The following is a 25,783-nucleotide window of genomic DNA, read 5'->3' as shown; positions in this document are numbered from 1 at the left end:
CTTGCATCCCAGGCGCACAGCCCATGCCAGGCACCTGCCCCTCCCTGGTCCCAGCCCCCAGGGACCCTCCTGTGACCAGTGTCCCTGACTGACTAGCCAGCCCCACCTTGGGACAGCTGCCACCCCAGAGCTCCACTCAAGAAGTCAGAAACCATGAGGCTGACGTTCCAACCATGCAGCGGACGCCCCACAGGCCACCCTACCATGGACACGACACCTCACCTCTTGGACTTGCCGCCCCGGGAACGGTTTGTCAGCTCTGTGTCTGTCCCAGTGGAGCTGGCCAAGGTGTCTGGTGTCCAAGCGGAGCACGACCCCGTCGGCAGCTCTGCAGCGTCAAGAGAATCAGCTGTGGCACCCTCCCCACCCAACACCACAACCCCACTTGGAACAGCAAAGCCCCACCCAGGGCGCCACACCCCGACCCAGCACAGCCCCTCGCAGAGACATCCCACCTGGGGGACATCCTCCCCACTATGGGGGGCCATGTCATCCCACCCCAAGTACACATCATCCCAACCCCGCAGACCTCCTCCCCACCTTGGGGACACTTGATGTGCTTGCATATGGCGTCAAACGGGTTGGCGGCGGGCTCCTCCTCCCCGGGGAAGACGTCATACGTCCTCATCAAGGACTTGCGGTAGACCACCAGGGGGTCCACGTCGCCCTCCCCGAAGATGGGCAGGCCCTCGGGGATGGAGTCCCGGAAGTGGGCAAGTCTGCAGGTGACAGGGGACCTGTTCGGTTGGGGGACTACGTGAGGGGAAGGGGCACCGCGGGCTCAGAGGAAGCAGGGGCAGTGCCGCCGGCCCACATGCAGCACCCCAAGCCCGCGTGGACCTGGCCCCACTGGAGGTTCCCTCCCTGGCCCGCCCCCCGCACCGGGCTCACTACCCGCCGCCAGCTGACCCGACTCCACCCACCCAAAGCTGCCCCCGAACAGGCCTCCCCGACCAGCCCAGGGCCCAACCCACCTCCGGGTCCCCCAGCTCCAGGGGGGCCGCCCCCATACCCTCAGGACCCCGGCACTCACGCGGCCCCGCGCTCGGCCTGCGGGATCTTGCAGGAGAACTCGGCGAGCAGCAGCAGGAAGCCCAGGTTGGGGAAGCGCAGACGGCCCTGCTCCAGCTCCGGAGCCTCCGAGAAGGCGAAGGCCAGACCGCGCCTGCGCGGTCCAGGGGGCGGGGCATCAAAGAGGCCGGGCTCAGGTGGGCGGGGCATTGCGGCTCAGACGCGAGCGTCACGGGGAGGCGGGGCTGCTTCCTGCGCAAGTGCAGGGTGGCCCCCACGCTCACGCCCGCGCACACGCACCTGTGGATGAGATGGGCGGTGTCACGCGCACGGTCGAAGCCCAGCGTGAGCGCCAGGCGGCGGGCGAGCAGGCGGATGGACGCTAAAGGGCCGCATATGAACTCCACGGGGCTGAAGCCCAGGCCGCAGGTATCCGCGTGCTTCTGGAACAGCTGCAGGACAGGCGGCCATGAGTCCCGGAGCAGGTGTGGGGGCGAGGGCAGGGGCGGAAGCGGCTGAGGGGTCACGGCCCTGCCCCATGACCCGCAGGCTGGAGGACACCCTCGTCCGTGGCTCAGGGCTCCCGGGCACTCTGTGTCCCGGTGCTGGGCGGCCGTGTGCCAGTCTCGGGGTCTGTATCTGCAGATTCCCTGCTGCTCACCAGGAACAGACCTGCAGAGGCTGGAACAACGCTTGGGGATGCCGCCCTCCCCCACGGCAGGCTGGAGCCCTACATCTCTGCCCAGGTGTAGGTGACCCACAATGGGGTCAGGTCCTGAGGCATGGTGGGGGCTTTCCCACACCCCCAAACTTCAGAGGAGAGTTGGCAACACCCCCACCAAAATCCAGACCAGTGTCACCAGCCTCCACCTGCCCCCTCCCCACGGTGGAAGGTGACAAGTGACCATCTGGGGAATCTGTGCTGGGGAGTGGCTGGGCTGTGTGTGGACAATGACAGGGCCGACTTGGTGAAGAGGCCCCCCAAGCACAGGGGCAGCAGTACACAGGTCACCAATCCACAGTGGGGCTGGGCAGCCACAAATGTCCAGCACACACCCGCACCAACAGAGGCACCCAGGGCCTTGCCAGGTGAGGGCCCCATACCATGTCACAGGAGACATGCACGCTCACGATTCACCCAGTGAGAGATGCCTGCACAGGATAGGGTGGGCCTGCCGGACCCACACGTTCCACATGTGCTCGTTGGAATTCTGGATCATGTGACTATCTTATGAGCATCTGCCCTTCCACAGCAAGAAGGGAACAGTGGGGCTGTTCCAACCAAGCAGCAAATCGCAGGAGAAATGAGATCCAGTGTGAGACCTCAGCGTGAACGTGGACAGTGTGCACGGCCCTCCAGAGCTGGGAAAGGGACCCCATGTTCCAGTAGAACATTGACAGAGCCCAACAGTCATCTAGGAAAGACCTGGTCACTTCAGCCCAGATGTGGTGCTGTATCCTGGACCTCAGGCACCTGGTCATAGGCACTGCCAGCAAACACACACTCGGTGCTTTCAGAGGGCACCCCTGATAAGCCACAGAAGCACAGGAAGCGAGAAGAAACCCCAGCAGCCACCGGGAACAGCTGAAGCCACTGAGCAGTTAGCTGTGATGGAACCACATCCACAACACAGAGGACAAAGAGCTGAAAGACACACGATCCCCAAAACAGAAAATATGGAGGGGTCTTCTCCCACAGTTCCAAGACTACAGTGGTGCCTAATTAGTCCAACATGGGCTTATGGGATTATCTGCCAGTACTTCTCAGGGGCCACTTAGGATGAGAGAGGCAGACATGTGGGTCTGGAGAACAAAGTGAGGCAGCACCACAGAGCCTAAAACAGACTGTCTCCATGGCAGATTCTGTGCATCTGGGGAAAAGACAGAAGAATCTGACTTGGAAAACTGACATGCCCTCCCATGTCTTCACAATAAAGTGACAATGAAGACGAGATTTCCAACCTGAGTCACTTTTGGGGCAGCACAGAGGTGCCCTGGGGACCTCTGAGGGACACCAGTCCCCAGCAATGGCCAACCCAGCCCCACAGGAAAAAGCACCTGTAGCTAACTGGTGGCCTCACGGCATACAGAGTGACCTCGACTTACCTACATCTGTACAGCCTCAGCAGGCAGCAAGGTCCCTGAGCTCAGCTAGAAAGGCCACCTCGCGGGGAATAGGTGCAGGCGCACCCAGGCCAGGGCAACGGGTGAGAGACCCGTCTGCCTGGGATACCAGGGGCTGATGAGGACTACATATATTCACAGGGTGAGGACTCCATGAAGGGCTTAGAGTCCTCAAATCCAGAGAGCATGCTTCCCCTCTGCTGTCCACCATGTGGGCACACAGGAGACCCTCTCCAGAACATGACCCTGCTGGCACCCATCTCAGACTTGCAGCCTCTGGGACTAAGAGACCAAAGTGCCTGGGGTCTATGTCTGTGGGATTTGTTACGGCTGCCCAAGCTAAGGCACCAGAGCACACCATCATCCTGAGAAGCTGCAAACACACACTAGCTTGGGTGGGTGATTCCTGAGGCAGGAAAGAGCAGCAGTGCCTGTGACCAGGCATGTGCCTGTGACCAGTAGTGTCCCTGACGACACCCACCATCCCGAAGGCCTGGGCCACTTGCAGGGGCTCCACGTGCCTGGGAGCAGCCTTGGGTCCCCGTCAGACCTTCCGGAACAGCACGCTCACCTGCTGCAGGCACAGAAGCAGGGACAAGGCGTTGCGGAGTCTGTCATTCTGCCTCGTCCTGGTGATCGTCTCCTTAATAATGTCACCAAAATGGTGGTAATGCTGTAAATTAAAAAGATAGCATTGTTAACCATGGTCGTACTTGAGCACAGACTGGTTCCAAAATCAAACAGACCGTCGTGGGCCACACACAGCTGTCACACTGTCTTCACATCCCAGGAACTGAATCCCACTGTGCACTCAGCACTAGCCACCAAGCAGGTGGGCCTTGCACTGCCGGTGGACCTTGGGCAAGTATGTGGCCCCAGGCAAGCAGGCAGGCATCCAACAGGGACCTGGGAAAGCTGGCACTCCAGCCACTGGGCATCACAATTGCCACAGCCGGCTGCATGCTCAGCTGTGGACCCAGGCCAGTGGCTGCTGTATCCACCCCCAGCCCAACTGGGGATGCACCCATGGGGAGGGCAGGGCACCAAGGGAATGATGGGGGTGAGGAGCAATGCCAGCACCACACTGGCTGTAAATACGCACAGCTGAGCCAGGCCAGGATGCACAGCTTCAAGAACTGACCAAATACTGGACAGTGAGCAGGTGCCCCAACGTGGCTGCCAGCATGTACTGAGGCTTAGCATACGACTGCTTAAAAGGTGCATTGTCTGTGTGGCAGAGAACCAACCCAACCAACAGGAGGCTGAGGAAAAGCCCACTGACAGTGTGCCCTTATGGCCACACCAAAAAACTCAGGAGAGTTTGAGGTTAAAAAAGGAAAAAAAGATGTGTCCCAGAAATAAAACACAATTAGAAAGCAGTCTAGGGAAAGACAGGCAAATAACAAAGGGTTCACGTCTTCATTGTATCACAAGACAGATATGCCACAAGAAGTCTCAGAATGCCACTGCCTAAGTTGGTGGATGTTTTCCGTTTCTGTTCACCATATTTCTGGAATCGGTTACTGCAAGTGTGTATCCCTCGGAGGAAAGGTAAGTTAGAACAGGAAGGAGGGGGCGAGTGAACTCAGGACCCAGAGCACACAGACCTTCAGATAGAACTGGTAGACCTCGGCCGCCGCGTTCATCTCCAGCACGTTGTAGACAATCAGCTTACAGAACACAGCCAGCATGTTTCTCCTCCTGAACAGGTTATCCAGCTTGTCGGTGTCATCCTTGCAAACCCTGCTGGAACCTGGGGAGATACTCGGGCTCTGCCATGTCTCCCCGGTGGCCCCCACGCTCACGGGACAGTCATGCCCAGGGGGTGGTGGATGCTCCAGACCCACGGTGGGTTCAGGTGCTACACCCTCTCCTGGGGCTGCCAATGGACACCTTGGCGCCCGTGCCCCCAACAGACACTTGGGGCGTCACACAGGAAGCACCTGAATGGCCAGGGTCCCTGGGATTCCTGATTCTTCTCACCTGGTTGAGGTCCCCAGAACCCAGATTCAGGGCTCTCCTGAACCTCCTGTGGTTGTGTGAACCAAGGACTCCTGGGAAATGCAGCTCCCAGATGGGACAGACACCCCACAGTCGCAGAGAGCACCCCTTGAGGCCCAGCCCACCTCCAACCTGGCACCAGGGAACTGACCTGGGGGCCCCGCCTCCTCCAGGAACACGTGCTCCCTGACAAAGGCGATCAGCTTGCCCTGCAGGACGTGGTTGGGGACGAAGAAGAGTAGACCGAGACCCGTGTGCTCCTCTGGGCCCTGGTGGCTCAGGATGAGCAGCAGGTCACAGAGCAGAATGAAAGCCTGGGGATCAGGCAGGGGTGGGGGTTGGGGTTGGGCATGCGTCCACCTCCATGGGCAGCTCTTCTGACCCCAAGTTATTCCCAGGATCTCCTGGCCCTTCTGTGGGGTGCACAACAGTGCTGGGCAATACCCACAGCAAGGGGCGGAGGACGTCAGCCAACCCCTTGAAAATACACCCACCTGTGCCCAACCCTGCACATGAAACAGGATGAAGGATCAAAACATGGATGCACAAATGAACCTGCACGGGATGTTTAGTGACATCAGAGGACCTTTCAGATGCCAGCACACAAGGCAGAGGACACATGAAGGTACATACAACATAAAGACAGCACACGAGGAAACAGCTGCAACATCACAGCAGGAAGGCCAGTGCCAGGACCATCACCAAGACATACACACTAGGGACGGACACACGCAACAAACCAGACAACATGGCAGCAGGTGAGGTCAACACAGAACCTCCTCATTATCAAAGGTCAAAAAGGAGACATTCTCAGCCTAAGAAATTGGTAGAGGTTCTTTTTAAAATCAACACCCAAATGCTCAAGGGGCAGGAACGTCATCGGGCACGAGTAATGGTGGGAAGCAGTGTCTCAGTCCCACTGTGTGAAACCCGTCAATGAGCAGCTTCACTTTGATCAGCCTCCAAAGATATTAGCCATGGAAACACCTGAAGACACGCTCAGGACTTAAGTCTTACCACACCCAACACAGGAAAACCCAACAGAAGGCGTGCAGTACATAGGTAGAGGGCACCCATGGAGGGCGTATAAACGGGGTTCACAGGAGCGCGTGCAAACAGGTTTCATGGCAGTGCGTGTAAATGGCACTCACGGGAGTGTATGTACACAGAGTTCACAGGAGATCCTGTAAACTGGCGCTCACGGGACTTTACAGCATGTGAGGGAAGGTATCATTGTACCAGAAATGGTGGAAGATGTGTAAACACCTCCGTGTGTAATACCAAACACTGACTGTCACGGGCAGGGCCTTCTTAGCTTCCCTCTTGCTGCCCTGACCCTAGGAAGCCGGCAAGGACAGAGCTGCACACCCACCCTCTCGCTGAGCACCTTGCTCTCGTGGCCCAGGTATGCCCGGCAGACCAGACAGAACTTCATCAGCCTACTCCGCAGGCCCAGGAGCACCTCCTGTCAGACAGCAGGAGGGTAAGTGCGGGGGCATCCCCCACAGCCCCACACTCACCCTCCTCCCATCCCAGTCTTCATCATGAGGAATTCTGACCTGCACTTTCCAGGAACCCATAAAGACACCCACGTTTTGATGGGCGTCAATGCAGGAGACTGGCCAGTAAGCATGTCCTGGGGGTTCAGCCAGCCAGCACAGGGGCAGGTGCTCAGAGATCATTTGAGCCTCACCCCACAACCAGTGGACAGACAATGGCCCACGTCCAGTGACCACATCAGACCCGAAGCCCAGCCTGTGCTCGGGATGACAAGCGCCTGTCTAAGCTAGGACACCGGCCCCTCTGATACCCCATCTCCCCGGGGCCACAACACACCTGCACCTGACCTCCACCGGGTCCCTTACCCACCTGGGGCGGCAGCTGGTCTGTGGCCGCAACGATCTGCCACAAGAGCGCATAGTAGGTGCACTGGAGTGCACAGTGGACCACCTGCAGGGTGCAAGTCGGGGGATGCCAGTGTGACTCCACCCTAGGCATCCTCCTCACTGTGGTCCCCAAACTTCTGGCAGGAACCCCAAAGCTGGCTGCCCTCACCTCGGTGGGCAGGCTGCCCTGCTGCCTCCGGAAGGTCAGCAGGCAGTCCACCTTCTCATACAGGTTCCAGCCGCTCAGGTCGTGTGCGCTGGCCAGGAACACACGGGGTCTCAGGGGCCCGCGGACACTAATGCTGCTCAGCAGACCCTGGAGCTGAGGGGACCCCTCCTGGCAGACTGAGGGGGTCGCTGCCACAGAAGGCCTGGGGGTCCCCTGCCTTGTGATGTCCAGCACCTACCTGCCCAGCCGAGGCTTCCATCTCAGCCTGGGGGGATGTGGCTCAGGGCCCCAGATGGACTCCGAGTGCCTAGGGCCCCCCGGCACACCCGAGCTCTGCGTCCTCCTCACCACCGGGCCAAGGAATTGGGGCCGTGTTTCCAAGTGAGGACAGCAGGCACTTTGGGGGACGTGCGTGACCCCCCCAGGGAGCTGGCCGCCACCCGCTCACCTGTAGAAGGCAGCCAGTCTGCGCAGCGTGGAGCAGATCCGCACCACCTCTCCATGTCTGGGGAACAGACCTTGTTTCTGCACGGCGGGGAAAAAAGGGTGGTGATGTGTTCCCGGCAGGGCGCCCTCAGCCCCGGCTTCCCTGGCACCCACACCTCTCCTCCCACTTTTCAGAAGGCGGCTCTTAAGAACCGCCTTAAGGAAAGGAGGGAGAACCGCTGGCTGATCTCCCTCCAGCTCTGCAGGAGACAAGCAAGACGAGGCCAGACGTGTGGGTGCTGCTCACAGGCAGACACAGGAGCTGAGGCCGCCCGCTCCAGGCCCTTCCCACCCTGCCCTGTGCTTCGGGCGTCCCAGAGGAACGCACCGTGGGGCAGGTGCTCACTGTACAGCTGAGGAGACAGGTGGGCAGCACAGGGCCAACCCCCAGCACCCCAAGTTCAGGGCCAGCCCTGGGCCACAGTTGCATGAGGAGCCTGCAGCCCAGGGTGAGCAGCAGGTCCTCACGGTGCCTGGCCTGGGACACCCAGCCCAGTCATGCGGCCCTCAGCCTGCCTCAGTCCCAAGTGTCATCGGATCACAGCCCTCGCGGCCTTGGGTGTGGTGCTCTCACACGGGAGCAGGACGACCCCAAGATGTGTACAAGGTGGTCCTTTACAGACACCACCTGGCACCGAGTGTGGACAAGCCAAATGCCTGCCAGGCTGCATCTTCCAGGGCTCCTGGGAGGCTCCCCGGTAGCAACAAGCCATGATCATTTGTGACCCTCTACTCACTCCTACAGCACATCCACACCCCCAACAGCCCCACCCCCACATCCACACACCTCCTGTTGCATGAACGTGTCCAGCAGCGGGGTCAGCATGTCCACCAGCATGTCCACCAGCCGGCTGCAGGCAGGGACAGCCTGGCAGTGGGCAGGGCCCCCCTCGTCACAGTAGCTGCCGTAGGCCTGGGCGCAGGCCTCCAGGACCGCCACATCCGAGTGCCGCTGCACCAGGCAGTCCAGCTCCAGCAGGGCGGCATCCAGGTGCTGCGGAAGGTGGCAGGCGGGGACGAGGGCAGGCCAGGAGCCATGGGGCAAGGTCAGGGGCCGGGGACAAAGGTCATGGGAGCTGTGTACATGGGGGCCAGACCCTGCATGACAGGAGCTCGCCAGGGGGTGGCCAGCCACTACATGTGGACAGAACACACCAGTCCAGCTGCCAGGGCCCCCTGGCCCCTGGTCCCCACAACACAGCATATGGATCACAGAAAGAAAAAGGACATCAAGGCTTGTGCAGGCAGCTCATTCCAATGGCAGATGCCATCAGATCCTGGGCCTACAATCATGCCAATTATCAGAGCGGGGGGTGACCTGTAGTCTGGCGGCAGACCCCCACACAGCAATGCCTGGGATCGCCGTCCCCATGCCTCAACACCATACCCCTCCTGCCCCGCCCTGTCAGGCCTCACACCCACCCCGGCCACAGGGCTGGTGCTGACTAGGCAATGCGAGCCTTCAGGACAGAGGCCGGGCTCTCTGCCCCTGGGCAGTGTGCCAGCATGGCACATGCCAGCATGTCCTCAGAGGGGTGAGGCACGGGCCTCCAGAGGATTGCAGGAATGGTGATGGACACTGATGGCTAGTCACCATCCCACCCTATTCCCTGCCAGACCCTCCGTGAGAAGGGGTCACTGTCCCCACTCCTGGCACTCGGGAATGGGGGATGTGTCCCCACGCCTGCCCCTGGGAGGAGGGCCATGCTCTCCTTGCTCACCGGGTCCAGGCCATCTGTGCCATACATGTGCAGGTTGCAGTACTGCGGGATCTGCAGGAGGTGGGTCACCTTCTCTTTGTCGGCTGCAAACTGCCCAGAGCACATGCATGAAGGGGATTCTCTGCCTCCCCCTGCTTCTGTGGCCCCCTGGCCTGCTCTGCTCTGGGGCTCCCTCAGCCTCCTGGGCAGCCCACCCCAGGGCCCTTCCCCCCTGGGCACCTTGGACAGCAGCTGGGGCAGCACCTTGACAAAGTGTTGGCTCATGTCAGCATGATCACACCAGCGGCGGGCTTTGTCCAACTCCCTGGAGGCCTGCAGATGAAGCACGTGTAGCCTGAGCCCACAACTGACCCACAAGTCTGAGGGTGGCCTCAGAACCCCCCCACCCCCACATGGCCCAGTCACTGCAGAGCTGCCCCCACATCAAAGGGAAAGCTCTCAATTGCTACTCTCTGGTGTTTTGTTTCAAATAAAGGAAACCACGGTGAGGGGCTGAGTCCTGTCCTCCCAGGTCACTTGATAGGATGGTCCTGAATGCAATGACAGGTGTCCTCATAATAGAAAACGAGAGACACAAGAGAGCTCTGAGAAGCCACATGGAGACAGAGGCAGAGGCTAGAGGGACCTGGCCACATGCCCAGGGCTGCCTGCAGCCCCCAGAAGCTGGAAGAGGTGAGAAGGAGCCTCCCCTAGAGCCTGTGCAGAGAGCGTGGCCCTGCTCCACCTGGACCTCAGACATCTGGTCTCCAGACCTAGAGGAGATGATTCTTGTGGTTTGAGCTCCCCATCGTGTGGTCCTTTGTCCCAGCAACCCCAGCACACATACGGAGGCTGACTGAATGCTATGCACAGCTGCACCAAGGTGGCGGGCAGCACACAGGACACAGGAATGCAGAGCAACCTCCCCAAGGGGGCGGACAACAGACATTGGAACCAGCTGGCGGATGGTGCGGCCACTGGCAGAGGGCAGACGGGCATGAGCAGTGACGTAGAGCCAACGGGACCCACCTGGACGGGGTGCCCAGAAGCCCTGCCTGAAGGACCAGCACCCAAGCAAGCAGCCAGCTGGGGTGGCAAGCAGAAGGCTGAAGCCACAGCAGGCAGGCCCAGGAGCCACGCAGAGGCGGCGCTGTGAGGCAGAGGCGGCGGCAGCCAGAGCCCTGGCACTCAGGGCCAAGAGCGGCAGGTGGGGCGGCAGTGGGGCGACCAGCACAGGGGACGAAGCATGTCTGGCCGGGGGTGGCACTGACTCTCTTGCCCAGGCGGCGGCCAGTGGGTGGATGGCCCTCTGCGACTTGTCGCACGGCGGCCACGAGGATCTCGATGAGCACTCGCTCCTGCTGGGTCGTCAGCGCTACAGGTAGACAGGGGCCCGGTCAACCCATGCCAACCCCTTCAGGAGGCAGAACATTCTGTAGCCACGCACTGCTCTGCGGGAGCCTGCTGTGTGCCCAGACACACAGGATGGCCAGGGTCTTATGGGCATATCTGCGCCCCAACACGTGGCTCACAGGCTCAGTGAGGTCCATAGACAATGTCGACCAGGGCCAGCCCTCTCCTCAAACTACACACAACAAAAGCCACCCTCGCCCTTCCACGCAACGTGAGGCTCAGCACACAGCCCTGCGCCCAAGACGGTCCCACGTGTGCTCTCAGCAACATACGACAGCCCTTAAAGCCTCACACCAGATCCTATGGGCATTGTTCCAAAGGGCTGCGGCATGGTCCTCCAACCCACAAATCACAAGGGCAGCTGGCTCACTGAGTATTCTGAGGGGACTGCTGCCTCCCTGAGCTCACGTCCTCCCAGAAACTCAGCATGGGACCCTATTAGGAAACAGGGTCTCTGCAGATGGGATTAAGTGCAGGATCTGACATAGGGTTGTCCTGGATGAGGGCGGCCCTAAAGCCATGACACATGTCCTCATAAGAGACAGAAGAACAGAGTCACAGACACAGAGGGGAAGCCATGTGGAGATGGAGGCAGGGACGGGAGGGACATGGCATTGAGCGCAGGGCCACCTGGAGCCTCCAGACACTGGAAAAAGTGGGAAGGAGCCTCCCCTGCAGCCTGGGGAGGGAGGAGGCCCCACCCCACCTGGGCCTGAGCCCCGCCTGGATCTCGTCTGGTCTCCAGACCTAGAGAAGAGGATTCCTGTGGTTTAAGTCCCTGGTTTGCAGTCACTTGTGACACCAAACCAGGGGCTTAAACTGGTCTCCGATTGAGCCTCCTGCATCCTGGGGTGAGTGCTGCTGTGTGCCCATGTGCCAGACCACGAAGCTGGTGCTCACAGCCAAGAGGCGAGGGGACCATGCGGCTGGGCTCAAAAGCCCAGGTCAGAGGACAAGAGGTGTCCCCGTGACACAGTATCTCCCGTGTTCAGTGACCATGGGGAGTGTGGTATGGTGGCCACGGACCCAGACAGGAATGTGACTGGGAAGGGTTGTTCCAGAGGCCCCCAAGGCTGTTCCTCTTCCAGCATTTGGCCCTCATCCTGTGACCCTACCCAACACCTGTGACCCCCACCTCTCAGGACCTGAGGACGCTTAACCTGGGACACAGCCACAGGTGGCCCCTTCACCACAAGGTGCCTGTGGTCTGGGGGAGTCACTGACAGCACTCCTGGCCCCATATGCTGCCCCTGGTGTCTCAGACGCTCCAACAGTACTTCAAGGATGCAGGGCCACAAGGACTCGGGGCCACGGGATGGCAGGGCCACCAGCCGCAGTCCACACTTGCAGCAGGGCCTCCGGTCAGCCTAGGCTGTGCTCACTCACCTCGGCGCCCGCCACGCGGCTCCAGCAGCAAGGCAGTCATACACTCCCAGTTCTGGACCAGGGAAGGCGCAGAATCCCACAGGCCATCCACCAGGTACGGGACATGTCTATGGAACTGACAGGGACATGCCAGACATGTGAAAACATGAATGTTGCAGGAGAGCGTGTGAAGATGTGTCCGGATGCCTTGCATGGCAACCCCCTCCTCCCCTCCCTGCATATGAGGACATGAGGACGCCAGCCCCGAGTCCCACAGCTCACACTGAGTTGTTCACCAGGAACCAGATCCCACTGCAGACCGACCTGGGACATGGGACACAGGACATGCGACACAGGACTCAGGACACAGGTCATGCCTCACAGAGCCCCATGCAGGCCCAGCATCCCCACCTCGCCCTGCAGGTAGAAGTCAATCAGTGTCTTCATGCTCTGGAAGTTTCTGTTGAACTTGTCTGGGAGCTCCAGACTAAGGAAACTCTCCTGGGGTGGCAGTGCCAGGAGCCTGGGGAAGACGGACAGACTGGCAGCACATGGACCATGTGGGTGACTGAGCACCTAAGGGCCAGACTCCTGCCACTCCCTGCGGGGTCAGCCTAGCTGGATCCCAGCACACGCACACAAGGGTGGTTTGTGAGGAGAGACCCGGGAGGCCATGATGCCGGGACACATGGAGGCCATGTGGCCGGGACACGGAGAAAGTGCTAGAAGCAGACATATGCAATCACTCATGCAGCCAGCGTCTGGGGTCAACGGCTGACTGGAAAAGCCCCAGTCTCTGCACCTTGGACCCTAGAACAGAGACCCTTGCCTGACAAGGACCCAGGACAGTGAGGATGATTCAGGACAGAAACCAGGGGGACTCCAGGGACAGGGCTGGTGGGCCTGACCCCCGTGGGCACACGCCTTCACCTGGGGACCTGTCAGCGTGTCTGGTACCCATACGTGTGTGTCACACACACCAGATCAGCATGTCCCCACAGGTAGTAGGGGTCCGTCTGTGTTCCTACCAGGGTCCACGCCCTCCTGCCCTGCCCACCCCTGGTGACGGGCCCCAACTGTTCCCCATGTCCTGGGGCTCCTCACCCTCCATCTGGAAGAGAGCAGCTCAGGTCTCAGGACCCTGTGCCTGACATTACGGTGACGTCTCTGACACCTGGCCCTTGGGACGTCCCGCCAGGTGCTCTGGGGCCCCGCCCACCTACCTCTTGCAGACAAGCTGCCCCGCAGCCGTTGCAAGGGGCCTGTAGGCAGCGTACACAAACTGGAACAGGAAGATGTACTCCTTGTTGGAGAAGACACCCTCATAGTGCCTGGGCAGGGACGGGGAGAGGGGAGGGGCAATGGGGAGGGTGGGGTGACGGCATGGGGGTGAAGAGTCAGGGACCAGAGCGACTCTGAGCCCAGAACCAAGGAGCTCTGCCCAGCAAGGGCCCTGAGGACTTCCATTCCTCAGCCCCTGAAAGTCACAGCTCATGGTACCTGCAACCTCCCACCGCCCCCCCCCCACACCTGCATGTCCAGACATGTGGGGCTAGTGCCACGTGCTCCATGCAGGCCAGGACGATCAGGGATGCGTGTGCCCAGAGGCTACTTACTCAGAAATGAGCCCCAAGAGCTGCATGCATTCCGAGGTGATTTCCGGCTGTCTGTCCTGGGTCATCGACAAGATCCGTTTCTGAGGGAACCAAAGCAGCAGATGAGAGCGTGTCCTGGTCCTAACCCTGACCATGCCACAGGACTGCCGAGACTTTACAAGGCACCCCGGGCATGCCATGCATCGGCAAAATGCCAAGCCAGCTGCTGCAGTGCTGCCCCTCCAAGGTCAGGGGCTGTGAGCGCCACACGTCCCACTAGACCAGCACCCGCCTCTGTCCTCCCATCCCAACACCCACGCTCCACGGTTCCTAGGGTCCAGCCTGCCTTAGTTCCCTGGCCCCAGGGCATTTGGAGGCTACCTCTGGGTAGGTGGCCTTGCGTGGTGGGGTGCTGGGCAGCCTCCTCATCCTTAGAGGCCAGCAGCACCTCCCCACCATGCTGTCAACCGACCGTGCCCAGACTTTGCCAAGCATCTCTGTGGAGACCCTGGCCTGCTGGGACATGACATGCCTCATCCTGGTGACCACTGGGTGAGACAGGACAGCCCAGTGGACAGTGGTCTTTGCATCGGGGCGCCCACAGCGACGTCCCCCCCATCTGCCTTGCTGGGCCAGCAAGTCACTGGGTCCACAGCGATGGGTGTGGAGGGCGGGCGGGTGGGTGAGGCTGACCTGCAGCAGTGCAGAGCCCTGCGGGCACCTCCCGCCAGGGTGGCGCCCTGACCTCCCATGGGCCTGCCCCTTGCCTGGAATCTCCTAGCCCAGCCCTCCTGGGGCCTCGCATCCCTCACACGGCTCCCCCGACCAGCACCATGGGAAATGCTAAATAACCACGTGCCCATCTCCCAGTCATTGGTCCCACCACTGGCTGCTCGGACCCTCCATGCACAGTGGGCCCTTGGATGCAGCACATACGACTTGGTCTCCATGCAGCAGGTGGCCTAGCCCTAGGCTCACACATGCACAAGAGTCCCATCCTCCTAGGAGAGGCAGTTCCTGCCTGGCTGGGATGAGCCCTGCCCGGCCAACTAGCCCAGACCCCCACACACACCGTGAGTGCTGGCAGCCACCACAGCCACACGGCGGATGGTGAACAGGCTCACCTTGAATCTGTGGAAGAAAAGGCCCAGCTTCATGGCTGACTCCCTCTTCTCATAGAGCACCTTCAGGGCCGTGATGCACTTCAGCCGCACGCTGGCGTCCTGTGTGGCGGGGGCAGGTTACCAGCTTTCCTGTGGCCTCCAGAAGCGGTCACGTCTACCCCTCGCATCAGCCCAGAGCTTCAACCTGGCACCTGAGATGCTACATGACACCCAGGGTTGGGGGGTGGCACTTAAAGGGAGGGGCTGCGTGGCGAAGCATAGGGTGTGGCAGGAAAGGCCGAGGACACTGGATGGCAACCCGAGCCTGGCCTGTATCCTACATCCTGGATGCAGCCCATGTGGCCTAGACTGCACCCACCACAAAGGAGGGGACTGCAGCAAAGCCACCCTTCATGGCAACCCTCACAAGTGTCCTGAGAGTCATGGGAAGGGCTTCTCTGTGAAGGCACCAGACAACAGGGCACGACCCACTCGCCCCTGGCTGGGGTGACTTGCACCTTGTCGTAGAGCATCCAGCCGATGTACTTCAGATAGTTGTTGTCCAGGAACATGTCTGGGTATAGCCGGATCCAGCAGCCAAGCTCCGCCACGCAGATGACTCGGATGTCCGAGCTCACGTCCCTGAGAGCAGGGTTCAGAGCATCAGCAGCCACAGGATGGGTACAAGGGATGACACAAGGCTGGACGTGACCACACCTTACCGATAGCGAGGCACAAACGTCCTTTTAAAAAGTGAGCAGATGATGTTATCGATGGCCTCTGGTTTGTGCTGGGGCTGCGGGACCACAAGCACAGCTGTGTTGGGGCCACCCAAGGCCAGGATGGTCACCTCTTGTTACACAGCCCTGCACGACACTAAGGATTCTGTTCCACAGCTGCCCACCCTCCTGCCTGCCCTGACTGCAGCCGGTCATGCCACTGCACACATAGGCAGCACACCACACATGTGCACACACATGTATATATGCATACATACGCACCACCTAAAAGCAGACAACACAGTAGTGTGAACTTACGTGGTGCACTCTGAGCACACATGCATGGTTATGCACATGTAGGCATGCACACAGCCATGTGTGCAAGCACACCTACATGCACACACCTGTGTACACACACACACCCATGCACAAACAGGTACAAACACACGTTTGTATGTAAACAATTCACAATGCAAATGAGCACAGGAACACACAAATACAAGTTTACACACGTGCACACTGAAGCATTCACACAGACTTGTGTCCACACCTCTACAAGTGCACACAGGCATAAGCAGGTGTGTGGCCCATGCCCACGTGGCTGTGTGCCCGTCCTGCCAGGGCTTCTCTCCTGTCCACAACCAGGGGCAGGGTTGGGGGCAGGTGAGCATGCAGGGCTGGGGCGGTGGCCTCATCTGTGCCCCCAGGGAAGTGTGCCCCCTGCTGTGCTTCTGCACTCAGACACCTGGTGGCAGCCAAAGCCAGCTCCCCCGCAGGAGCACACGCGGGAGCAGCAGGAGGAGTGGCAGTGGGGGATCGACAGCACCGCAAATGAAAGGGAAGCAGAGTCTGCCCAAGTCCTCTGCCAACTAAAACAAAAACCATGACAGAAAAAGAAGCAGAAGCTTAACCATGCCACCTGGGAGGAGGAACAGACATGGCTGAGGATGCTGCAGGGAAAACACCTCTGGGCCAGTGTGTGAGGGGAAGCGCCATCCTAATCCGGCCACCCACTAGACAGGCCTGTGGCACACAGGGCACCCGGCACAGCCCCACACGCGGGCAGCAGAATGGGGAGCCAGGGCAGGGGACCCCAGGTGCACCCACCCTACCCCCGCACCTGTTGCCGCTGGCCCAGCAACTGTCCACAGGCCTCACGCCTGCGCTTAAGCCGGCTCACTCTCTTGATGTCATACAGCCGCTGGGCTGGGCATGTGCCCTGGTTCACGCTGGCGAGCGCTGTCAGCAGCTTCATGGCTGCAGGCAGAGCACAGGGAGAATGTGGAACCTCTGGGGGTGGCTGCAGGTGGCAGGAGGTGGAGGGCGCGGGGTGGGGAGAGAGGCCAGGACTGTGGGGAGATAGCCTGGCTAGCCCATCTCCCTCCCAGGTCACAAATCCACTGGGCGAAAACCAACAGCTGTGTGCATGGATGCTCTCAGGGCACACTCAGTTCTAGTGAGCCAGCCAGAGTCCTTTGGGGACAGGACTCACCCAGGAGAGCCAGCCCGGGTACCTCTGGGGAGGGGACAGGATACACCGGAGACCTCACAGCCCCACCCCTACCAAGCATCCTCTTGCACCACGTGGTCAGACACACTGGCACCCTCCACAGGCCAGGGAAATGGGTACGCTCTTTGTCCTACTCTGCAGTCTCCTTCCTGCAAACACTCTGTAGCTCTGGCCTGCTGGGCCTCCCTGCACCGGTGCCCCTGGCCTCTGCCCTGGCGCCCTGCCCTTGACCACTACTAGGCGCCAGGGTGCCCCAGGTGTGGACACCCCCTTCAGGGACAGGAGCTGCACAGGTCATTGCAGTCCCACCAGGCCCAGCGTGCAGCCCCTCCAGGCAGGCTGGGCCCCTCCACGCGGCCTCACCTGCCAGTGAGCTGGTGTGCCTCAGGCTGTGCACGGCAGAGGTGGTGAGGCCGGTGAGCATGCAGATCACGGTGTCCACGAGTTGGCCATCACACAGCGCCGAGCAGTGCATCTGGCGCACCAGCAGCTCTGTGAACTCGCAGAAGTTGGCCCGGAACCGCTTCCAGAAGGGCCCTGGCCCCACAATGGGATAGAAGTCATTCTCCTGTCGGAAGACAGCACAGATAGAGCAATGAAGCCCTGCACCCGGACCCTCAAGGAGCTCGCCCACACCAGCGCCTGAGGGCCTTTGGCGTCCCAGGGCCGCGTCACGTCCTCGTCCGTGGGATTTCCAGACGCCTTGCCCACAGTCAGCTGGAGGTGATAGCATGGCTGCTCCAGGAGCTGCTCACAGCCCCAACGCTGTGTCCCGTGCAGGATACCTGTGCTCTGGGGGCTGCATTCCATGATGCCTGTAAGCCCACTGCCCCACAAGAAGAACCCCCACCCCAAGAGCAGGAAAAGCCAGTGCCAGCACTGGCCAGCAGGGCCTGGGCCCACTATGTCCCCAAAGGATGCTCGGGCAGAAGACCAGCCCTCCCATAGTCACCATCACCCACGGGTTTGCCAAGATGACAGCCACCCTGCAAACTATGCGTCCTAAACAGACAGGGTCCACTCGTGGGGCCAGAATGCAGGCTCAGAGCTGGAGGGGGCTGGCAGGGTGGCAGATGGATGGGGACAAGGGAGGCAGGTGGGACGGGAGTGTTTCATGCTGCAGAATTTACATTGCCTTTTATTACAACAGATTGAAAACTATTTTAAGAACGGTGTCCTGCTAATGGGACCGGTGGGCTCCCCTTGGTTGTGACAAGTGCAAGGACAGGCCACAAGCTGCTGCGAGGCCATCTGCTGCCTCGGGGGCTGTCACCATGACTCATGTTGCACTGAAAGACCATCCTTTGGGGAGCTCTGTGCTATGTGAGCCCTTTCCAGGGGACCCTGGAGAACGGGACCCCCACGCAGACCAGGATAGTCAGAGGACGTGGAGTTCCTGCCCATGAAGGGCCTGTCCCATCACATGATGAGATCTACAGGGCTGACATGGGCCCCAGGACTTCCTGGGGCATCACCCCATGTCACCATGTGGAGTCCCACAGGACCACATACTAGGACACAGGGTCACCACTGAACAGCAACCTGAATCCACCATGTGGGTGAAACCACCCGGCCCTGATCTGGGCTCTCATGTCCACCCTGCCAGGGGTGACCCTGCCCCAGGGTCATGCGCCACCTGGTCAGGGCACCAGGCTAGTGAGTGGAGCACATTTGGTGAAGCAGGCCCCTAGACAGAATCTTGAGGGGATGGCCCTTCTCCGGACCCACGGCCCACCGAAGACAGGCTCTCCTGGTTTGCACTCCAGTTCTGAGTGAGTTTGTTTTGAAATGCTGGGCGCTACAGTGGAAACTGCTTAAGACCCTACCACGCATGACCAGGCTCCGCCAGGGCCTCCCTCACCGCAGGATGGAAAACTCTGGGTGAACCAGGAGCACAGGCAGCACCCCGACTCCACCCGGTGGGTCATGTCCTGCAGGACAGAACTGCACAGGCCTCCCAACTCCATCCACGTGCCCTGCAATCAGCTCGCCAGGGCCGCCTGCCTGCAACGGGCCTCGGCCATGTGGAGTGAACTGGTCTGAACTTCCAGGTACTCCACCTGCAAGGACCCCCAGGGAGTGCGAACGCTGCAGGGAGGTCAAACCAGAGACCAACACCCAGCTGGCTGGCCCAGGGCGCCCATGAGTGATGGGGCTGAGGTCCCAGGGGTGCACCGCGCTCCCACCCCACTCCTGGGCCCCTGGGCCCTGGGCCCTGACCCCACATGCTGCACCCCCATCCTGACCCCATGCATGCACTGCGCCCCACTTGCACAGCAGACAAGTCCCACCTGCACAGGGCACTACAGCACTGGCCCCTCCCTAGGGTGCCTCATGCCCACCAGGACACCTCCTTCTCAACCTTGCCCAGCACCATACCCTCGCCATCCTGGGCTGGACTCCTTGCACAGTGTGGACACCTCCCCTCACTCCCTCACCCACCCCACCAGCACAGTAAACCAGGGCCAGCCCCTGGTGGTGGAACTCCAGGGTTCAGTTGGTTTTGCGCAGAGGCCTCCTAACAAGCTGCCTGACCTGGGGCACCACCTTCAAGGCCCCAGGCCACTGAGGTCGATCTCTACCCAACCGCGTGGGTCCTGAAGCTCCCCACTGAGGCAGGGCTGTGTCTCTGACCAGGTCTCAGAGGTCTGGTGTAGGCAGTGCCTGGTCAAGGCTGTGGACTCTCAGTGTAGAGGAAACAGTCAGGTATAATGTCCTCTGTATATATAGGGCTAATGTCCTCAGTACACACAGGCACGGTCAGGTGTAAATGTCCTCGGTGTGGATGGACACTGTCAGGTATAACTATCCTCAGTATAGATGGGACACAGGGATAAACGTCAGTGTGGATGGACCAGTCGGGTGTAAATGTCCTTAGTGTGGACAAACATGAGGGGCTGATGCCCTGGAGACTGGAACTACTGAGGGCTAAATGTACTCTGCGAGGCAGAACTTGGTCCGTTTTGAGGCCACTTCCCCCGACAGCACAGCTCTCCCCAGGGCTCCCTCACCTGTTTGGAGCTCACCTGTGCAGGGAACCAGCCCTTCCTCCACAGCTGAGAAGCCAGCACAGGCCCACACCCACCACATCAGCATAGCCAGACTGTCCCTTCTTAAACACTTGAGACGTGCAGGGAGACGTTACCGGTTTCTCCGGCCACATGACGGTGAGGATCCAAGGGGAGGCCACAAACTTCTTGTAGTACAGCCCTGTCTCCTGCAGGGACAGAAGAGGCGTGAGCCCTGTGTGCCCTCGGGCTCAGCACTGCCAGGCCTGGGACGCCCCAGCTGCGGCCATGGGGTGGGTGGGGCGCCGAGAGCTGGGCTCAGTCCCACAGGAGTGGAGCCGGCTCAGGGCCTCCTGAACAGTGCAGGCTCTGCCCTAAGTCTAGAGGCCACATGGGCACTTGTGGGAGGGGAACTGTGCACACGGAGGGGCCCTGACACCCTGTGTGTCCTCTCTGAAAGGTATTCAGAAGACCTTCCCAGTGAACCCAGGAGGGCTCGTGCTGCTCACTCACCCACACAGCCTCCCATGTGTGCTGGCCATACGCGACCACAGCCCGTGGCGCCTGTGCTCCTCCACCCCTCCCTGCCTCTCACCACCCTTCCCTGAACGTGCAGGGGAGTGGCTGGGGCTGCAACCTGCACACCTGATGCTGAGGGCGGATGAATCGGAGGCCCACACATGCCGGGGGCTCTCCAAGGGAAGGACCCCAGCCCAGCCAAACAGGGCTCAGCGATCTGAGGGGCCCAGCTCAGGGCCATGGGGCCAGGATCAAAGGATGGGGAGGGAGGATTTCATGGGGACAGAGCTTCAGGTCGGGGAGATGGAAAGTTCTAAAGATGATGTTGGGGACATTGCACAACATGTGAACGTGTTTAATGCTCCTGAACTATACACTGAGAAATGGAGAAAATATAAATTTTATATACATTTTGCCACAATCAAAAAAACATTTTTTATATGAGCAAATAGTCATAATTGAAACAGTGCTCAGCTTCCATAAGAATCCAGAGAATTAAAACCACAAGAAAATACTATGCATACACCTACCTGACCAGCAAAAATCGAAAACACAATATCCAGTATTAGCAGAGCTGCAGAACAACCAAGTCTCATACATGACACGTGTACACAGACACACGACCACATTCACCAGGACGTGGGCATGTGGCCATTCACTGCCGTGAGGAGCCTACACCAAAGGGCAGGCAGATGACATCGAAAATGGGCGGCCAAGTGAACCCTGACTCATGCGGTAGGTTCTCCACAGCAACAAAGTGGGTTTTTAGTTAAAACCATTAAAATTATAAAAATTGTTTTAAAACCTGTATCGACAAGATGGAAGCATCTTAGACACAATGCTGAGGCAACAGGAAAAAGCAGCGTTCATCCCACACAGGAGCTCAACCCCATGCAGAGCCTGGCCACCGAGCTCACGGAGGCCCACAGGGCAAAGCCTGAGGATGCGTGAGGTTGGCAGGCCAGGGGCACTGGGAACCCCGTGGGTGTGGTGACGGGGAGGGGCCTGGTCCCCCTGGGGGTGGGGAAGGGCGTGGTGACAGGCAGGGACCCTCTGGGTGTGCACTGGCCATGCTGTTTCTTGATCTGGATGAAATACCTGACCACCACTGTACAATTATTCTTTCTGTGTAATCAGCATAATCTCCAATACATAATTAAAGTTTATAATTTCTCTTTAGAAGAAAGCTGGTCTTCCCCAGCAAAGCGCCTGGAGGCCTCTGCTCCCAGGGAAGCAGAGCAGCGACATGGAGCCTGGCTGTGCTCCTGGCCCACCGCGAGCTCCACGCAGGGCGCAGAGGACGCTCCGAGGAGGCGGAGCCTCCCACCTGGTCAAACCTCTCGGTCACCGTGTGCGCCGCGCTCCCTCCCTGGCTGCTCTGGCACAGCTCGGCCGTCACCATCCCTGGGGGCGGAGGGAGGAAGGGTCTCAAAGCGGTGCCCCCGAGAGGGGCCAGTGCAATGGGACCTGTGCCCGTGCACGTGGGTCCTACCCTCCCCTTTGGGGCCGACTCTATAGGGGCGCGGGAAGCACCCCGGGTGTCTGTGACATCATCCCTGAGCTGTCATCCCCGAGCCGCATGGTGCACGTGTTTCAGGAGCAACAGCAGCACCCCGGAAGCTCCCAGACTGAGCAGCATCAGGGCACAGTTCACATTCCTCACCCTCAAGCCAGCCTTGCCGCCACGCGCAGTCCCCCGCCCCAAGCCTCACAGGGCTGCGCTCACCCTCACAGCCGCAGCACTGCATGAAGAAGCTGATGAGGTCCAGCAAGGCCAGCGCCCGGTCCTCCTTGTAAGACTGGACCCACTCCTCCACAGCCGTCTGGGGGCGACGGCCAGTGGTGAGCACAAGAGTGTGTGCACGGGACGAGCCAGGACGAGCACGAGCACGTGTGTGTGTGTGTGATCAGGCACATGGGGCAGGCCAGGGGCAGCACAGATGTGCACACGTGTGGGCGACTGGGCCTCAGCCTGGGCATAGCAGCACACTAGGGTGGTCCGTGCCCCCCACGGCCTCCCACGCTCACGTCCCCAGCCCCGCCCCCTGCGCCCCGCACCCCCCAGCCCTGCCCAGCGCCACTGCAGAAGCAATGGGCGTTACCTGCATGGAGTTCTTCCCCAGTGCCACCATCTCAAACAGGGTCAGCTCGGTGGTGACGGAGACCTTCCTCTTCCGCAGCTTTCGGGGAGGCCGCCCTCGGGGGCGGCTGCCCTGCCCACTGCCGACCTGGACTGAGGGTGCCCCCTGTGCCTAACAGCAGAGGAAGAGATGGGGCCGCGCCCTGGGCAGGAGCACCGAGTATCACAAATGCTGACACGGCATCCGCCCTGACACAGGGTCTCCATTTCGCCCCCTTTGCCCAGAGAGCAGGGTGGTGGCCAGTCTGCGGCTGCCGGGTACCCGAGGCTGTGACTGAAACCGGGGAATTTGGAAGAGAACAGTAGTGGTGGCAGCTCTCCGGGGCACCTGCGCATCACCCCATCCTCACTACCTGGTGTCAGGCACAGCTCTACACGAGGCTCCTGCCCAGCCCATGTGGTCCATGAGCCCTGGACCTCAGGAAAAGGGGGCATCCTGACTCCAGGAGGGGTCAGGCTGTGGGGCTTGAGAGGGAGGGAACCAGAGGAGGCCCCAGACCCCAGTAGCATGGTGCTAGGGAGGGGATGCCCTGAGGAGGGGAGGGGACACCTATCTAAGGCTGGGGCCTGGATGTGTCTGGGAGAGGGAGGGACAAAATCCTTGAGCACAGGGATGGCACGGCACTGGTGGTCCCAGGGGCCCAGACGGCCAGTGGGTAGCACAGCAGGGATCAACTGGCTCCAGGACCGGATACCCAAGCCACCCAGCCCCACAGCCCGCCCACCTGGTGCCCCGGCAGGTCAGTACCAGCATGGAGCTCTTACTCCGGGTCATCATCTTGAAGTCACCGAGTTGCAGGGGCCCGGCTCTTGAACCTCCTGCACGAGAGCTGCCCTCACCACCCAGGGCCACAGGCTCTTCTGTGCACCTGCAATCAAAGAGCACGAAAGATGGTAACTGAGGCCAGCCCTTAACCTCCAGACTCAGCAAGCAGGAGCAGGTGTCCCCTAGACCTGCCTGCTACAGCCACGGACCCCCAGGGAGGAAGCGTGACTGAGGTGTCCTGCGGACCTGCCTGTTGTCACTAGAGGCCCCCCAGAAGGAGGCACGACCTGGGGTGTCCCCTAGAACTGCCTGGTGTCACCACGGACTCCTGGGTGTGGAGTGCACACCCATGTCACCCAATGCAGCTGCAAGGCAAAGGCTGGGCCTCAGTTTCCGAGCCTCCTCAGGCCATCAGGTGGGTGCTCACAGCAGCCTGGAGCCCAGGTCTTCCCACTGCTGTGAACCACCCTTGTCCAGGGGGCTCACCACGAGGGTGGCAACCTATCCTGAATGCCCCGAGGCTGTGTCTCAGGACTGTGGGCACCCCTCTCCCCCGGTCAGGGCCTAGGATGGAACACAGGCCATGACCAGAGAGGCCAGTGGAGGTAGGTCCTCAGTACAGGTAAGTCAGGAAATGATGGGGGGTGACCCATCTCCTTGTCTTTAGGGGTTGGCAGGGCCCAGGGGCCCAGGAGGAACAGGGCTGAAAACCACCATAACCTCAAGGTTTTTATTTTTACTTTTATATCCTTCTGTGTTCTTTTCCTCATCTGCTAATTATCTATGTGAACATGTCACTTTTTTTCCCAGAGGGAAAAACGCATTTCAGATCCCAAATAAGAAATATATGAACTTGGCCAGATTCTCATCAGCATTGATCTGCTGATAACACACTCACAACTGGGGTCCCTGACTCCCCTTTTCTGAGAGATGCCATATCCTGACATTTTCGACAGACCTTCCACGAAGACACAGAAAACCCAAAATGCTAAAGGAAGCCGGTGACGCTGTGGACCGGACAACTACAAAGCCACCCCCACCCCACGGCATACACAGGTATACACCAAACGCTGGGGATTTTAAGTACACAGTCCACCACTAGACACTGTAAATGTTTGTCAGTAGAGGGAAGGGAGTTCCAGAACTCAGGAACGGAAAGAGGAAATGAGTGAGCTGACAGGAGCTGCAGTACCAAAGGAAGCCACCCCAACACCTGTGATGGTAGAGGCAAAGATTACCAGTGTTCCTGGTAATGGTCCCAAGATGCACAATTGTGCATGTTCTGGTGTCTCAGAAATCTGAGTACATCTCACCATCTAAGTGAATCTTAATAGTCTCAGGGTTTGTTTGGTTTTTTTTGCAAAAGTATCAAATCAGCGATGCATCTTCAAAGTGACTGGTATTTGAGAATGAGGGAAATAGAATACTTTCAAAGGGAAGCTACAGAGCTAGCTAGCTTCTTCCTGCTGAGGGTGCACTTTTGTTTGCTGTTCAGACGGTGTGCCTGTCTCAGCTCAGCCACACCAGGCAATGTCATTTGTTACCCCCCACCCCTCACCCTGCTGTTCCCTAGCCGTCACCCCAACACCAACACTGATGCCTTCATAAAAAAGGCAGATGTTCAATGATCTCTGCTGAATGGTCTCCAGAGAGGCTTGGATTTTCAGTTACTCAAGCTGTATGTAGGATTGTGAACTCGCACAGAAGGAAACCATCTACTCTCTATCACCAGCCATGTGGCAGTGTCAATAACACAGCCATAAAAATGCGTTGCCTCCTTGCGAGGAATGCTAATCCTCGCTGCTGCCCTCCCCCCGCCCCCCACCCCAGGAACTGCCGGGAAGGCAGGCTCCTGGGCACAGCGCCAGGGACTCAGCCAGGACAGCAACCAGAGAGAAGCTTGCCAGGGGAAAGAGCCCGGAGGTGTGTTTGCCTCGAGAGGCCCCACGCGGCGAAGCCCACGGGATTAGCTCTCTGCAATTCCCGAAAAAAGGCTGCGCTCCATCTGCAATGAGGTGACCTGCCTGAACAGCATTGGGGCAGCACCTGTGCGCAGGCGTCCACCCTCCGAGGGCCGGGCAGCCCCGCAGGCACCCCGGCACCTCCAAGGATATCCATGGAGTGACACAGCATCTCCTGGTTTCTCCACGGACTTACCGATATTCCCCGAGCCTGCCTGTCTCCACCAGCATGAAGTGGAGGGTGGGGTGCCCAGCCACAAAATGAGACAGCCCACCAGAACGCACAAATCCGTAAATTCCTTCCTGT

The 25,783-nt window shown here is 59.8% G+C and overlaps 1 protein-coding gene across 1 annotated transcript in view; it reads right to left on the bottom strand.

The window, feature by feature from the left end:
• LOC118935951 (cohesin subunit SA-2-like) overlaps positions 1-25,783 on the bottom strand; it is a 28,446-nt gene that overhangs the window by 1,373 nt on the left and 1,290 nt on the right. Inside the window, exons 2-31 of the mRNA XM_057495972.1 lie at positions 23,498-23,618; positions 22,712-22,861; positions 22,336-22,432; positions 21,937-22,013; positions 20,228-20,299; positions 17,446-17,650; positions 16,693-16,829; positions 15,576-15,649; positions 15,372-15,495; positions 14,875-14,973; positions 13,772-13,851; positions 13,379-13,486; positions 12,567-12,696; positions 12,438-12,479; positions 12,177-12,291; positions 10,649-10,752; positions 9,618-9,710; positions 9,399-9,488; positions 8,465-8,671; positions 7,640-7,716; positions 7,192-7,279; positions 7,006-7,086; positions 6,509-6,601; positions 5,288-5,450; positions 4,743-4,888; positions 3,707-3,808; positions 1,312-1,463; positions 1,034-1,165; positions 541-719; positions 223-328 (exon numbers count right to left, since the gene is read on the bottom strand). Coding sequence (XP_057351955.1) covers positions 223-328; positions 541-719; positions 1,034-1,165; positions 1,312-1,463; positions 3,707-3,808; positions 4,743-4,888; positions 5,288-5,450; positions 6,509-6,601; positions 7,006-7,086; positions 7,192-7,279; positions 7,640-7,716; positions 8,465-8,671; positions 9,399-9,488; positions 9,618-9,710; positions 10,649-10,752; positions 12,177-12,291; positions 12,438-12,479; positions 12,567-12,696; positions 13,379-13,486; positions 13,772-13,851; positions 14,875-14,973; positions 15,372-15,495; positions 15,576-15,649; positions 16,693-16,829; positions 17,446-17,650; positions 20,228-20,299; positions 21,937-22,013; positions 22,336-22,432; positions 22,712-22,861; positions 23,498-23,618 — 3,444 coding nt within the window. The remainder of the gene's footprint in view (positions 1-222; positions 329-540; positions 720-1,033; positions 1,166-1,311; positions 1,464-3,706; positions 3,809-4,742; positions 4,889-5,287; positions 5,451-6,508; positions 6,602-7,005; positions 7,087-7,191; positions 7,280-7,639; positions 7,717-8,464; positions 8,672-9,398; positions 9,489-9,617; positions 9,711-10,648; positions 10,753-12,176; positions 12,292-12,437; positions 12,480-12,566; positions 12,697-13,378; positions 13,487-13,771; positions 13,852-14,874; positions 14,974-15,371; positions 15,496-15,575; positions 15,650-16,692; positions 16,830-17,445; positions 17,651-20,227; positions 20,300-21,936; positions 22,014-22,335; positions 22,433-22,711; positions 22,862-23,497; positions 23,619-25,783) is intronic.

Source organism: Manis pentadactyla, chromosome X (assembly GCF_030020395.1).
Source record: "Manis pentadactyla isolate mManPen7 chromosome X, mManPen7.hap1, whole genome shotgun sequence".
In the NCBI taxonomy this organism is placed as follows: Eukaryota; Metazoa; Chordata; class Mammalia; order Pholidota; family Manidae; genus Manis; species Manis pentadactyla.
Note: the sequence above shows the minus strand (reverse complement) of the source record. Positions and strands in the feature narration are given on the sequence as shown.